The 15,512-nt window shown below is 39.0% G+C and overlaps 1 protein-coding gene across 2 annotated transcripts in view; it reads right to left on the bottom strand.

Annotated features, from left to right (window-relative positions):
* The window catches only part of LOC115394556 (collagen alpha-1(XVIII) chain-like), an 86,040-nt gene that overhangs the window by 32,277 nt on the left and 38,251 nt on the right, over nt 1–15,512 (bottom strand). For both annotated transcript variants that reach the window (XM_030099897.1, XM_030099898.1), the window contains exons 5-15: nt 14,863–14,994; nt 8,578–8,652; nt 7,861–7,953; nt 6,812–6,929; nt 6,555–6,598; nt 4,482–4,670; nt 4,355–4,381; nt 4,131–4,166; nt 3,738–3,818; nt 1,834–1,881; nt 1,633–1,758 (exon numbers count right to left, since the gene is read on the bottom strand). In XM_030099897.1, coding sequence (XP_029955757.1) covers nt 1,633–1,758; nt 1,834–1,881; nt 3,738–3,818; nt 4,131–4,166; nt 4,355–4,381; nt 4,482–4,670; nt 6,555–6,598; nt 6,812–6,929; nt 7,861–7,953; nt 8,578–8,652; nt 14,863–14,994 — 969 coding nt within the window. The remainder of the gene's footprint in view (nt 1–1,632; nt 1,759–1,833; nt 1,882–3,737; nt 3,819–4,130; nt 4,167–4,354; nt 4,382–4,481; nt 4,671–6,554; nt 6,599–6,811; nt 6,930–7,860; nt 7,954–8,577; nt 8,653–14,862; nt 14,995–15,512) is intronic.

Below are 15,512 nucleotides of genomic sequence, written 5' to 3' on the forward strand. Positions count from 1 at the left end.
CTTATATAATTTGGAGAAAAGAAAATGTGAATGTAATATGGAGGTGTGCAGGTGCTTTTTCACCCCCCCTGTTAAAATATCGGAGCTCATAAAGAAAACACGATAAAAGCAGATAATGAGCTCAAAGGACCTGACGAGAACCAATACTGTTCAGAAAATAATGTGAGTGAAACATTTAAACAGTTAGATTTTTTTGCTGTTAGTAAAAGCTGCTAAGTTTACTTTAGAAAAAGACACATTTCCCTCAACAGATGCTGCAGCTGCAAACATAATCAACATCATGTTCATTACTTCAGCTCCTGAGTTAGAAAAATATTATATTTGGGTTATTAAAGGATAATTAAGGACAAAACATGAACTTTAAGTGTGTCTTATCATTACGGTTATTACCACAGATAACAAAGCAGGCATATAATTATTCATCTTTAAAGAAAAATGTGCACTATTTTAGTCTATTTTGTAGTTTTTACACAGACTACATGTATTGGCTGGGTTTTATTTAATCCATAAACTGCTGAATATAATAATTAAATTTTAGAGCAGGGGTGTCAAAATGATTTCAGTTCAGCGGCCTCATACAGCTGAATGTCATCTTGACTGTGCTGGACTGATCAAAAATCAGGGATATAATGACATTTAGAAAATAAACTATGAAGCTTTTCTTTGCTGTGACACAGAGTATATGTGCTGAAAATGTTTATATTGTCACAAAAAAATAAATGATTATTAAGAAAAATTATGGATAATGTGGGACCATTTTCTGCTTTAAGCTTTAAAGCTTAAGTATAGATTTTCTCAAATCCACTTAGAATAAGTTTCAAATCAGTTAAAAAAAATGTATTAAAGGAATAGATCACGTTAATCCTTGATTGAGATGCTTTTAAAATGATTTGCTGATAAAAATTCACAGTGAACGACACCAAAAAGTGATTTTTCATTAACATTTCCTTTTAAATTCTTTTATTGGTCAAATGAAAAAAAAAATCATTAACTGATGATGACTCTTGAATGTATCGTTTGTAAAATTTTCACTATTTTCATTTTTTTGTTACCAGGCAGAGAGGAAATGGCTTCATTTAGTTCATTTTGTCCAGTGCGTTGTGTCAATATGGGCCAGCTGACCAACTCCTGTCTTTATATTTAGAAAAATATCAGATTTCTCAGCAGAAGTTTCAGTTTCTTAAATTGCTCTGATAATCTGGTGTTAAGTTCAATTCCATAGCAGATTATTTTGCTTTTAAATAAGAAACTTTGATCACATATATAAATATTTAGCTCTTTTTATGAAGGCGGTGGCAGGAAAGCTGTGCATGAACATGAGATTTTCAGAGTTGGGGGAAATACTGTCTTTTCACTCCAGGCTAATACCTGACCAGACCCTGACCCAGACCCAGACCCAGAACCAGAACCAGAACCAGAACCAGAACCACTAAACCAGTCCTCAATAACCTGCAAACAGAACAGGAATCAAAGTCTGGCATCAAAGAGTTTTTCTCCAGTTTTACTAAAAAAAAAAAAAGGAATCAACACAACTGTTGAAGAAAAGATGTTGGATGACAGTGATTCAGTTTATGTCGTAACTTCAAGTTCTTATGTTCAGATTTTGTTGAAGTTGTGGAGTTTGTGACTCACAGGAAGTCCAGCTTCGCCCTTCTGCCCATCCAGCCCGTCTCTCCCCGGGGGCCCCGGCGGTCCGCTGAGCGGCCCCTCAGACGGGCGTCCTGGAGGTCCAGGAGGGCCTGGAGGTCCCGGAGGACCCTGGGAGCATTAAAGGATTATATGCTTAACGTCTGATCTGGCGTCAGAAGAAGAGAGAGAGAGAAATGCACCTACGCGAATAATCTCTGCGTCGCTGTCGAAATCTTCAAATCCAGACCCCTCCTGAAGGAAACGGCACAGGATCAGTCAGCAAGGCCAGTCATCTACAGTAAATTATTCTGGACCCAAAATGTTTTATTTTAATTTCAGTCCACATTGATCTGCAGTTCCATCATAGTAACACTTCCAGGGTTTATTTTGCAGAGTTTCCATGTTCTTCTTCATCATGCATTTTTTATTTTATTTATTTTTTTTTTTACAACATTTTGTTTTGTTTTTCACAATAGTTTATATCATGATCACAATAACTTTCAGTTCTCCAAGTTTCCAAACTGGGTTTGCACAAGTTCATCTCAATAAATCCAAAAATCCAAAGACATGCATGTTAGCAGAGGTCTGTGACTCTAATGAGGGACGAGTTTGTTGTTTTTTCTTCTCCTGACTCATTTCTGAACCCACATTTTACCTCGAAACATGCTTAAAAAATATTAATCACACACTGAAACACCGGCTAGGAAGTCCACAAACTGCCTTTGAAAATAAGATTTTGAAGTGCTATTTTTTCTGTATTTGTGATTTTGAGGAGGAGTCCTTCACCTTTTAACTCTTACCAGCTGGAGTCAGCTCCACATCTGCAAAATAAACTATTGTAACAAAACTAGAGAAGTTGACCAAACTTTATGAAATACTTTTTAAATATTGAGAAAAGAACCTTAAAAAAAAAACATAAAAGTTGACGATGAATGGGATATATTTAATTACACACTTTGTGTGTGTGTGTGTGTGTGTGTGTGTGTGTGTGTGTGTGTGTGTGTGTGTGTGTGTGTGTGTGTGTGTGTGTGTGTGTGAATCCTCAAATAAAACTACAACTTTGTAAATGGCTTTAGGTTTGTGCGGGTTTAGGATAATGAGAATAAAAAGACAAAATGAGCTTTTTTTGTTCTTTTTTCATCCATCTAATCATTTTAATTTCCTTATTTATTTATTTCTAAGAAGATAAAAAGCCTCAGAGGGAATAGTTTGGATTTAATATGATTTGCTAATGGCCATACTGCGAGTTAATAATGATCAAATAAAAGGATAAAGCCATTAAAACTTTTCATGGATGAATGGACGGAGACATTATAAAGCTGGGAACACAGATATAAAACTCTACAGGCTGAATGAAAAGTGTTTATTTGAGATTCAGCCGCCTGCTTGCAGCTCTTCATGTTCAACTGTTAAGAGATTGCACAAAAGTAAAAAAAACAGCAGGAAAAATGTTTTTTTTTTCTACTTTATATCACATTTTTGTATTCAGCACAAGGCACAAGGTTCATATATATTTTGAGTACTGTGTATATTAATTTGTAGCACTTTTTATTGTTTTGGTAGTATTTTGGGGTTATAAATGTAACAGTTCACTCAGTCGTGATGACAACTGGTACTGATTCCTTGTTGGTGTTAAATAACATTTATTAACAATTTAAATGGTTGTTATTAATGATTTTTATGGAGGCTTAAGAAATATGTATAGTTTAGAATATGGTGAATTCATCATTTTAAAGGTTGAAATGATTGTCAGTACATCTGTATACTGATGTTTTCTTTATTTCTTTGAGCTCTCATGGTGTGTTTACAGCGTGTGTTCACTCCATGTTTAACGAAATGGAAGGTTTTGTGCTCAAATAAACACTGTGAACCATCAGTTGAAGGCAGAAGTCATCAATCAGCGGGGAAGCTACACTGAACCCGACAGGCACACTGCTGTAGCACAGTCTGGCCAGTAGGGGTCACTACAGGGAAGCAAGGTACAGGAAGTTTGCAAAGCTTTTGGCGAAAAGATCTTTTTTCCGCAACAAATCCTGCAGATACCAATGTAAAAATAGACTTTAGGTAGTTCGTAACAGTTTACAAACGTCATGAGAAACACTACTTACCAGGGACACTGAAGACTTGCTGGGTCGACCGGGAGGTCCAGGAGGCCCTGGAGGACCAGGTAGTCCAACTCCAGGGTCACCCTAAAAGAAACAAGATAAACAATTGTAGGAGCATTAATGCAGTTTTAGTTTATCCATGTGAAAATTGTCATTTCATATTTAAACATTTATTCGTGTTCGAGATGCAAAGGGACGATTACAGGTTAAAATATTTACAGGATACAGCGTAACACACGGTGTATTTACAGGATTGTTTTTAATTCAAGAGGGAAATATGAGCGTCAAGCTTGGGCTTCATTAATCAGGAACCGTCAACAGCGTTTCTCTGTTCATCTAAGTTATTGATTTCAAGAACACAGGATTCTATCATTAGATGTAAGAAACACTGCTGACCTTCTCTCCTTGAGGACCAGGTATTCCAGGGAATCCCTGCCAGGATGAGAAAAGACATTTAAAGTTACATGAAATGCAACATTTGATATTTTCATGTGTTCGATGCAATGTTGAGTTACGGGCCTTGATGACATCCAGATGTTGTAAAACGCTCAATAAAGCCGCTGCCAGTGATTTGAAAGAAAAGATTGAAAATTGAAGGAGACTCAGGAGTTTTCACTCACCGGTGGGCCGGTTTCACCTTTGCTTCCCTAAAACAGAAAACAAAAACGAAAGAATCATGAACATCAGCTGAGCAGCTGGACGGAGATCTGGACCAAAAGACAGCATTTTTTGATCAGTTAATCTCACAGGCGTTCCATTGGTCCCTGGAGGTCCAGCTGGCCCTTCAGGTCCTCGTGGTCCTGGTGGGCCCCGTGGTCCAGGCTCAGCTCCCGATCCCTCCCCCAAGGCCGGTCCTGGAGGTCCGGGCAGTCCCGGAGGACCGGCCGGACCCGGGTCTCCCGGTTCTCCTTTCTGTCCCGGAGACATCTGGAGAGGCTGAGAGAGGAAGACGAGACAAAAATTCACAGTTCTGTCACTTCGCAAGGATTTAAGCAGCGTGACGACTCCACTTTATTCAACTGAGATTTGATCTATCTTAGAAAAACAAGTCAAAATAAATACAAATAGGTTAAAATCAAAATTAGATTAAACAATTGTTACATCAACATTCACCACTTGATGTCTGAGATACAGTTAAAAAGGGTTTCTATCGGCCCTGAGTCATCACAAGACACGGCAATGTACAGATGAGTATCATCAGCGTAACTATGGAAACTGATGCCCTGTCTCCTGATGACGTCCCCAAGAGGAAGCATGTAGAGGTTAAAAAGAATGGGACCTAACATTGAGCCTTGGGGAACCCCACACCTCATTTCATGGTCTACTGAGGAACAAGTATCCATACTTGCATAAAAACATTGATCTGTGAGATAAGAACTGAAGCAGCCAAGAGCAGTACCAGAGAGGCCCACCAGGTGACTCAGTCTATTTATTAAAATGTGATGATCTACTATCTACTGTGTTGTAAACCAGCTTTGTTTGACACAGCCTACACAAAGCAGTATTTCCAGTTTGTTAGAAAAGCTGCCACACCGCTCCACTCGTTAGCTACCATCGCATCCCCGAGTCAACTTGAACGCAACTCTGGCTGTGGCAGTTTTTTTTTTTTCTTTAAATCAATGTAACATTACGCCGCATGTTAGGGATGTCCCGATCCGATCACGTGATCGGAAATCGGCCCCGATCACGTGATTACGGACTCGCTCGGGATCGGAAGTTTCCTCCCGATTTGGACTCGGTTGGATACATATGTTAATTTTTTCTTTAATTTCCTTTTTAACCCATTGAAGCCGGGATGCATTTACGGTAGTGGCGTTGTTGCGCAATTCTATCATTGAACCCGGAAGCGCTGTAGCGCAGTTCTACCATTGACGCCGGGTCTTTTTTTCTTCTTCTTTGCGCTAGTCAGCTGTTTCTTGGGCAATGAAATGCACCAAACTCACACATATGCATAACTGATCCTGTTTCCGGGTACAGATCGTGTTGCTGCACTGCCTCCTAACTTTGTATTGAACGTTTCTGGCCACTGCTGCACACGCCCGGCTTTAATGGGTTAAATGAGAGGTTTTCCGTGCTACAGAAAGATGTAATTACAGAGAAAATTGTTTTATTTTCTCATTGTTATTTTCAGTCACAGAAATGCACTGTTCTAAGTGTTGTTTTGAATTGACGTTAAGAAAATAAAAAAGGAGAACTTTTCATGAGTTTTATAGTTTTTTTTATAGATAATGTACATATTTTACTATATTAGAAAAGAATCGGATCGGGACTCGGAATCGGCAGATACTCACAATGATAGGACTCAGACTCGGAGGCAAAAAAACCTGATCGGGACATCCCTACCGCATGTATTAATTATGTATGTGGATAACTGTACTAGTATGGAAGCAAACATGGGCCAAAATCAAATTAAAGTGCATTAAACAAAATGCTTTTTCATTTTAAGGTTCTGGCTGCATAATGACTCATAATTAAAATCAATAATCAATCATCAGCCTTTTTATTTACCCTTTTAACTTGAGTTAACATTTAAAATGTCACCACATGAAATGTGGGAAAAAAGATTACAACTTCATCCTTAAATCTGCGGTGTGCGGGTCTTGAACCTGGATTTCCCAGGTGGAAGACAAAATCCAAGACTCATAAACTATCTCCAACTTCGAAACATCTATTCCTTACAGAGATTACAAAGTGTACACGGTTATTGATTGTTCTAAACGGTTATAATTTGTTATCCATGTAGCCTGTTGTGGGCCTGTTTTGGCCCCCAGGCCTTATGTTTGATACCACAGACCTAACCACAGAACAGGTTTTACTCACCACGCTGGGCTTAGAGGTCACAGTTATCGTTTCAAATGGTTTCACTGTAAAACAAAAAAACACGAGAGAAGGTTAAAAACTGATTATATGATAATGAAAATAACATTAAGACAATCTGAACCCAGTTGCTTTAGCACCATCTGCTGGTCAAACCCAGAAGTACAACAAGAGGAGCATTTCTAAAGGAGCGCCAGTGTTTTTTTTTGTTGTTGTTTTTTTTTTTTTATGTGACTCTGAAAACAGGAAGTGTGTTTCACCTCCAGCTGTGCTCGCTTCCACTTCCTGTCCAGAAGTCTCCTCCATGTCCTCGTCATCGGTTGGGGTCACCTCAGTGGGCGGAGCCCGGACTGGCGTGCTGTCGGTGGGCTCCGGGAACTAGCGGAGCAGAAAATGGAAAAATTGTGCAAATTACAATCCAAGCATGACATTTTGCCTGATTGTTCTTAACTTTAATCAGATCTAAAAATCCAAGATGGCGGCCATTTTTTCAGGATGGCCACAGTTTGATTGGCCTAAGTTGCCTTTGTGCTCCGAGATGCAAGTTGGACAGTTTGAATGATCTTGGTGTCAATTTATCAAAAATAAAACATGATAGGACAATTTATTAATAGTTTAACAATGATTTTGTGATTTTACCATTTCATAGGCAATCCACATTTTCACAGAACCACGGTCTTCCAAGTTCCAAGATTTATGATCAACCAAAAGAGAAAAAGTGTGTAAACAGGTATTTCTGTATGTGCCAAACTGAATTTTACCAATAATACTAAGTAAATACACAAGTACCATTTCATTTGTGTCTTTGCTCATAAGGGTGGGCACTATATTTTATCAATAATATTTCATCTTCAACTTTTGCACAACAGGTCAGAATTACTTCAGTTAAATAAAATAGAATTAAATCAAAATAAAGTTAACCCAAACAAAATCTCAGAATGAGTTCACATTTTGAGGGAGGATTTCATTTTTCTGGTGCGTTTCTTTCCAGAAATGTCCCATTTTCCATTGGCCATTAGACCTTGATGTCATTGAATTTAGCTGACAGAATAAAGATGAATGAAAACTATTTTCTTCTTGACAATAAAATCACACGTGGATCTGTTTTGTTGTTTCTCTCCATCCCTGCCTCAAGGCTCTGCTGACCTCTTGTACACTTTTCAAGTTATTTCAGAGAGCGTCAGGATTGCTGCACACACACACACACACACACACACACACACACACACACACACACACACACACACACACACACACACACACACACACACACACACACACACACACACACACACACACACACACACACCATGTTAAACGCCCTCTCCTCCACGATCTTCTTCACTTCGTCGGGTCTCTCGATGTCCTCGTACGTATCGTCACCGCTCCCGTACCCGGACGCCTGCGGTGAGGATAAGGAGAGGAAATAAACGAGAAATCAGGGGGATAAAAATACCAGAGGAAGAAGGAAAAGATTAATGGGACCAAATGCAATCTAAGATTAAAATAAAGTCTCAGAGGAGGAAGAAAAAGGCAGATTTCAGAGTTTGGTTCCCACAATGCTTCAATGATTCTTTTCCTTATCTTTAAGAAAACACCAAATATGACAAAAGATTAATGATATTCAAACATTTAACAGATGAATTTGAGGTCATTACTATTTTAAGATGGGAATATAGAGATTTTAGAGATTATAAAATGGAAATAAAATTAGAAAAATGCACATTTTATACAGAAGTATGAGATTATTTGTGCAATTAGACTGAAAAAAAATTAAAAAAATATTTATATACAGTATGTCGTCAAAAATAATATGTATAATAAATGAAGTAAAAGTATTTTAATCTTTTGAGCAGATTTTTCCTTTTCTCGCAGATTTTGCTGTAGTTCTCAGTTTCTACCAGCAGAGGGAGCAACAGCTCTAACATTGCACTGCAGAAAGGCTCAAACTGTAGTGACTGAGTTTATTCTGCAGATTCACGAGTGTGTGCGTGCGCCCGCATGTGCGTGCGTGTGTTGTACACACATAAGGATCATCCTCCTCACACTGGTCATCTGGGGCCGTGGGATCCGACTTCAACACCAGCTGCTGGATGGAGCCCTGGAGGAGGAGAGAAAAAAAAAGAAAAGCTATTATATTGCCTGATAATTTAGTTCATACCATGTCATTAAGTTTTATTAAACTTCAGCGGACAGTTCCCACACACTCACTCCGCCTCTAACAGTTTATCCACCTCTCCCTCCATACCATAAATATAACTTACAGAATTCACGTCTTGTTGTTCATGCTTGTCAAGTTTATCGTTCACCTGAAAGTCCCAGTGGAGGGAAATTTATATAAAAACATTTACAGAGAAATTATGATATACATTGGAAAAATTGTATTTATCTTATAGAAAAACTCTGAAAAGCAGTTATTTCACCTCTGATTGAACATCCTGATCAGAAGCCACACTGTGTTTCATGTCAGGTTTGTAGAAATGTGCTTTAAAGTCATGTTTCAATCAAATGTTTGACAATTGTGAGGAGAGAACTTAAGTATTACTACGGATACTAGTGAAGAAATTATCATTGCTTTAACAGAAAAAGGTTGTTTTTTTTTTTTTCTTTCATGCCAGCTGAATATTTGTGGAATTATGAGTGTGTTGAGCTTTCTGACTGACACCAGCAGACTCAGCAGACTCATTAAAGACCGCCGATGTTGTGTGGGTGGAGACGGACTGGTCTCCGAGGAGGATCCGCTCCAAAACTGAGCTTTTATTTCCATCTAATATACTTTAAATTACTAGTCTGTGTGGAGCTTCTCCACTAAGAATTTCCTCTCTTATTTTTCTCATATTAATTTAGACCAGCGGTGTCAAACGTGAGGCCCACTTGTCTAATTAAATGTAGCTTTACTAACATTTACTGCACCATCATCTGCGTACAAGGAGACACGGTTTTTCCATACATACAGATACAGAGTGGAATTTAAAGAACAGAAGTACAGATATTTTGGTTCAAATGTTAAAAAAATATAACTTTTGCTTGTATTTGCATTTAATTTCAGTAAGTGGTTGACAAAAAATATGACTCATTATTAGGTTTTCTAGGTAATAATTATCCTGCTGCCTGAATATTTCTCACATGGCCATAATCTTTAAAAGAAGCTACAAACCGAAACTGCAAAATGTTGCATGGCATTGATTTGCCTCCACCTGCATCGATGATTTCTTTGAACTGTTGATCAGATTTTTCAGGTTAACAGATGATATGCGAATGAATGTGCGAGATCTGGATTTATATTCCGTATCCAGGAGGAAAATTTCAGCTTTTAATATAGTATTTAAATCCTGCATGAATTCTTGGTGTACTATAACAGGCTGATTATGTGCAGAGGTAGGGTAGATTAGATTCTGAGGGAATTCTGGGTCACACTCCAGCTGATAACTCCATAAGGAAATACAGATTAATCCAAATTATAAATGTACAAATGAACCATGTAGAGGGACTGTGCCTTACGTCTTCTTTATACTACTTATTTGTCACTAACTATACAAAGGAACATTTAAAAAAAAAAAAAAGGATTCTGATTAGCATATTAAGTGTCCTGGAATATATGAGCAGGTTATAAAATCACTGCGTCGTCAACTTCAGGAAATCAGAAGGCAAAACGTATCGTCCCTGTAAATCTGAGAGTCCGTCGTTATATTGGATCAGTAAATACTCGCTGGAGGCAATTCCAGCCCAGTTTATTGAGATGCAGCCGGAGGACCCACACCTGGTTTTAATGCATTGAAGAACGGCCTGTGAAATTTAACGGCGGTGAAGGAGCAGGGAGCAGAGATGGAGACTGGAAAACATGTGTTTGGGCCGTAAACAAACTGAGAAGGCTACTTTCTCCACTTCATTTAAACTACTCTAAGGTGCCCTTTACAGAACATTTCAAGTGAAAACGCATTGATTTGCACTTCAGGAAAAGTTTTAGGTGTGCACAGAAACATTTTTAAAATGATGCTACTTGGATTGTGTTTGTGAGAATAATCCAATAACAAAACAGTTTAGGCCATTTAAATGTAATAGAGCCAATAATGTGATATATTATTTGAATCAATATTGTTATTACACTTCTAAAATAATTCGCTATGTCATATTACATTATAGAAGTGGCATTCAATTGAAAAAATAATAACTGTTAAGGAAATGTTCTTTCAAAATACATTTATACATCTTGTATTTTTATTGATAATAAAGGTGCATGATTGGGTATAACAAACGTAAAATCTGGACAAATAGAGAAATGCTGTGAAATTCAATTGAATCTCTGAATAAATGAAAGGTTAAAAATAGCAATAAAGCCAATAACAACAGCCCATCAACAGTGTAATAGAATATTTGACCCATTATCATCAGAACATTTTGCTGATATAATCCAATAAATAACAAAATGAAAGAGTGGCATTGAAAAAAAAATCGTATATTATATAACTTAGAAAATTAAACTTTTTCACTGCTCTTCCATAGTAAAAAGTGTTTTTGTTGATTGAAAATGAAAATGAAGGAGCCAGAGAGTTTATGCTGTTTACAATTTTTCAATTCAACAATGCTTATCTTGACAAATATTCAGCACACCATCATCTGCATACAGTGAGACACATTTTTCCATTTGTACTGAAAACAAATGGCTTTATATAAGGAAGAAAAACAGTTCAAAGGAGCTTGAATGTTTACATTATATTGTTTTTGGTGCATATGCTTGTATTACAAAAAAGAAGGCATCAACCAGTGGACTGACATGTAAACTGCAGAGAGTTCAGTAATCGCTTTCAATTAAAATGCTGTTTTTTGTTGATTATCTTCATGCAAACTGTTGCCATTTTAACCTCACTGTAACTCTGAGTGATCCTCATACAGGTTAGAACAAGGAAGGAGCCAATCTGAAGAACATAACCATAGATATCTGGGATTTATTGTAAAAACTATTCAAATATTCAGCCGTTATACAAATAATTGATTACTTGCCATTTCTTTCCATTACTCAGTTTTATCTAAAGAGCTAAAAATAACCATGGTATAAGGCTAAAACCTTTATTTTTGTACTCCAGCTTCAGAAGGTCACGCTCGACGCTAGGAAAAAATATGACCAGGAGAAAAGTGGCTTTAAACTTCATGTTTCATAAAATCCTGCAAACACTCATATTGAGAGAAACTCAACTAAAACAGAGATTCAAAAAAAAAAAAAAGAGAGAGAAAGTGAAAATACTGCCCTGTTTTCGTCTTTCTCTGCAGAAATGATGCTCAAATCTCCACAGATCATTCGAAAGTCAGCAAGCGGTGCGTTTCAACTAAAGCTGAGATGAAATGCGAGTGATGGGGGGAGTTTAATGTGAAGCTGCGCGGGAGTGTAGGAGCGCTCCTTTTGCATCGTGGCAGGAGGAAGAGGAGGAGGATCTCTGACAGTCCTGCCAGTTCAAACAGTGAGCAGCTGGAGACAGACGTTCACTGCGGGTCCACTGCTGTCTGAGAGCAGCAGGAGGAGCTGTGAGCGAGACGGAGCTGCAGGTGACGACCTGTAAGAGTCTGCAGCAATAACACACACACAGCGAAGTGCTCCTCCTTTGCTTCTGTAGCACTGTGTTAGAACTGTTAAAAAGTGAATGGTTCCTTTGCAAGTTTTTCTATTAGCTTGGTCTTTATCTGGGCTGAGTTGCGGGTTGGATTTTGGCCCACAGACCTTATGTTTGACACTCTCCCCTAACTGGAGATTTTTTGGTTGTCCTGTAGCAGCATCCTGTTGTGACCAAGGGCCAACCTCCACTGGTTAAAGGTGAAGATAGCGGTGAAGTGCAGAAAAGCCGTAATACATGAGAAATTCCAGCAGGGGGCGATGATGCTGGTTTCAAAGAAGAGCCCGGGTCTCTTTGGAACCCATTCAAAAATGCCGATTTTCAGAGCGCAAATAAACATATAAAGCTTCCGGTTTCGGAACATGTTCTGGTCTTCATCACGAGTTTCTACAACTGTGTTGACTTGACCAGACTCTGATTTTCACATAAATCATCTGTTAATTTTATTTTTTGAGTTAAAGTTTTTTGCATAAATGGCCCTTATCACGTGATGCGGTCACATGACAGACTGGACCAATCACATTTACAACCGGTTTCAAATGTTCAATATGGAGATGTCCTGCTCAGATCTCAGAACATTATGGGGGACGTCAGGTAAGTTTCATCCGTCTTTATAAACAGTCAGTGGTTGTGCTGCAGTGCCATCTAGTGGTTCCAAATGGCATGTATGGAAGAACAGTGTCAGTCACATGACCAGTCACCAATTTTAAAAAGTGCAATTTATACTCTGGAAAATACAGCACTAGTGTTCATAAACAATTTTTAGTCAGTAATTAACCTCAATCTTGTTTTTTGAGCTTAAAGCACGCAAAGAACAGTGGAAGAACATGCAATCTGTCCATAGATATAATCTCCCAGTGACATGAGCATGCTAGCCACTACACCGGAGAATCAATCCTCATCTGAGGAAATAAATAAAAGTCCCCGCCAGTGCTGCAGTACATCCAAACAAACTCTTTCCAGAGTCTGACTCAGAGTCTGGTCCCTCTAATCTGTAACAAGGTGAGCCAAGTATATTTCAGGTTTTATACGATGCTACAGGGAGATTTAAAACCGGCTGAGAGTGAAACTCTACCTTTGGCTGATGTCAATGCAGACGTCAGAGCTGCTTTCAAAGGTAGACTTCAAACCTACATGAGTGATCATCCCAGCAACCGAGCAGACTCCCCCATGAGGCTAAAGACTCCTGAATAAACACATACTCGGCCTCAGTGGCTCATTAGATTCCTTTAAAACTCTCCTCAGGTTCCTCCGCTAAAAATCCTAACGAGAACAATTCTGCTTGGAAAAGAAAAAAAAAAACCTTCTTTCAACTGTCCTGGTGATTCATGAGAACAAATCACAGAAGAAGAGGACGAAAGGTCATCTCAGAAGAGGATTGTATGTTTGTAAAGCAGCACCAGGTCATGTCTTTTTTAGCCACTGGTTATGAATGAATTCAAGTGTCTGACAAGTTTTTGGACCAGATCGAACGTATCAACGATAAAAGAGTCATCTCTGATTACGATGAGCTCTGTTCTGCTCAGCGCCGCTGACTGATAGTCCCTTTGCACCAAGCTATTTTCTACTTATCATAGATTGCACCGGAGAAAAACAAAGCAATTACCAAACAGCAAATCAGAGGTGATTGGGAGCAAAACGCTGAAGCAGTTACTAGTTTATTTTCTTTTACAAGAGCACCGAGGGCAGAAATCAGCACCGCCTGTGGTCATAACTCTGATTTCTCAACACTTCTCGACGCCACATTCTAATGAAGAAGGTGGAAGTCAAATGTGGAAGATCAGTACATCACCAATCTGTCCCTTCAGTTCTGAAGAAGTTATGAATTTTTCTTTCATTTTTTCCTCTAAACTGTTCCAAATTTCAAAGTTTGCCACCACTACTCCCAGTCCAGTGATTTTTCTTCCCTTTTAGTCAATCTATTTCATTCCATTTAACCTTTCTGTGTACATTTAACCCTGGAAGAAGAGGTTGTCTCTTAGGTGGACCAGAGCCGTGATTGAGGAGTCGCGAAAAGAACATCAATCGCGGCTGATCCCTTGATCGAATGAGACAATCTGGACTCAATGGGTGCAAACAGTTTTCTACCATACGGAACCAGCTCCCAGTTTTTCCTTCACTTCTCTACTTTCTTTCTTGCAATGGTTCATAACTATGTGACACTAACCACCGTTTTGCTTGTAATCTATGTACTCTCTTGTTCTTAGTCAATCTGCTTGAGGGGACAATTGCTGAGTCGATACAAGAAATGTACCTGTCTGTCCTATTCCTTTCTTTTTCTGTCCCCTCACCCCAACCGGAACAGCAGAAAGCCGCCAACTCTGAGCCTGGTTCTGCAAATGTTTCTTCCTTTTTAAAGGGAGTTTTTCCTTTCCACAGTCGCCTATGCTTGCCCCTGTGTATCTGTTGGGTTTTGTCTGTAACAGTGTCTAGAAATTATTCGAAATAACTGATTCTGAACAATATTTTTCAGTCAAAACATGAAAAAAGAAACACAAAGACATGAGGGATGCAGAGCAGCAACAGTCATGCCAGAGAAATAATTCACATATCACCCAGTAGGGTGCAGATCACACCCCTGGTATAAATAAACCAGTGAAAAACAGCTGTCCCAGAAACCTAGCGCTCAACGCAGACTCAACAGATGCTGCATTGACACAAACGCAAACACACACAAGACTGAACGAAACAAGAGCCAGACTCACCACAAATCTGGCCAGGCCCGTCCCCCCAGCATTCCCCACGAAGATCCCCGAGCTGGCCTCGAAGGTCAGCGGACGCACACTCCTGGAGAAGTCCACCCTGTGGTACTCCTCGCAGTCCATGAAGAGACGCACCTGTACCGAGGGGAGACATGAACACAGGGTGTTGGAAAAATGTGGTTATTATCATTGCTTCATTTACTGATTTATCCTGTCTGGAATATTTAATCCTTAAGGGCCCATGAATAAAGGCGCAGTGTGCCGATGCCCTATTATGCATAAAGTGGAAAATTACTGCAAGCCCGTGTACCCAGAAAAGAACGTATACTATCAGTTGTAACCGCCCACCAATGTTCTAATAAAGAAGCTTGGGGATGAGCAGCTCTTTGGAGATGAAGGAACCTGCCCTGTGGAGTGAGCTGTCTCTCCCTTCGCGAGTAAAGCTGATATCTGCCTCTGCCTGGTTCCTTTTGCTGCTGTGTTCTCTTGCCCATATATTTCAGGGTGGCAGCTGAACTCAAACCTGTAACAGGGCGAGGCTGAAAAATTCAAAATAAACTAAAAGGCCTAAGCAGAGTCATGTGTGGATCGATGTTTGCCAAAGTCAAGTCTAAGCTTCTCATTCAGTGTCAATAAAGCCATAAAATGACTAA

This window comes from Salarias fasciatus, chromosome 9 (genome assembly GCF_902148845.1).
Source record: "Salarias fasciatus chromosome 9, fSalaFa1.1, whole genome shotgun sequence".
In the NCBI taxonomy this organism is placed as follows: Eukaryota; Metazoa; Chordata; class Actinopteri; order Blenniiformes; family Blenniidae; genus Salarias; species Salarias fasciatus.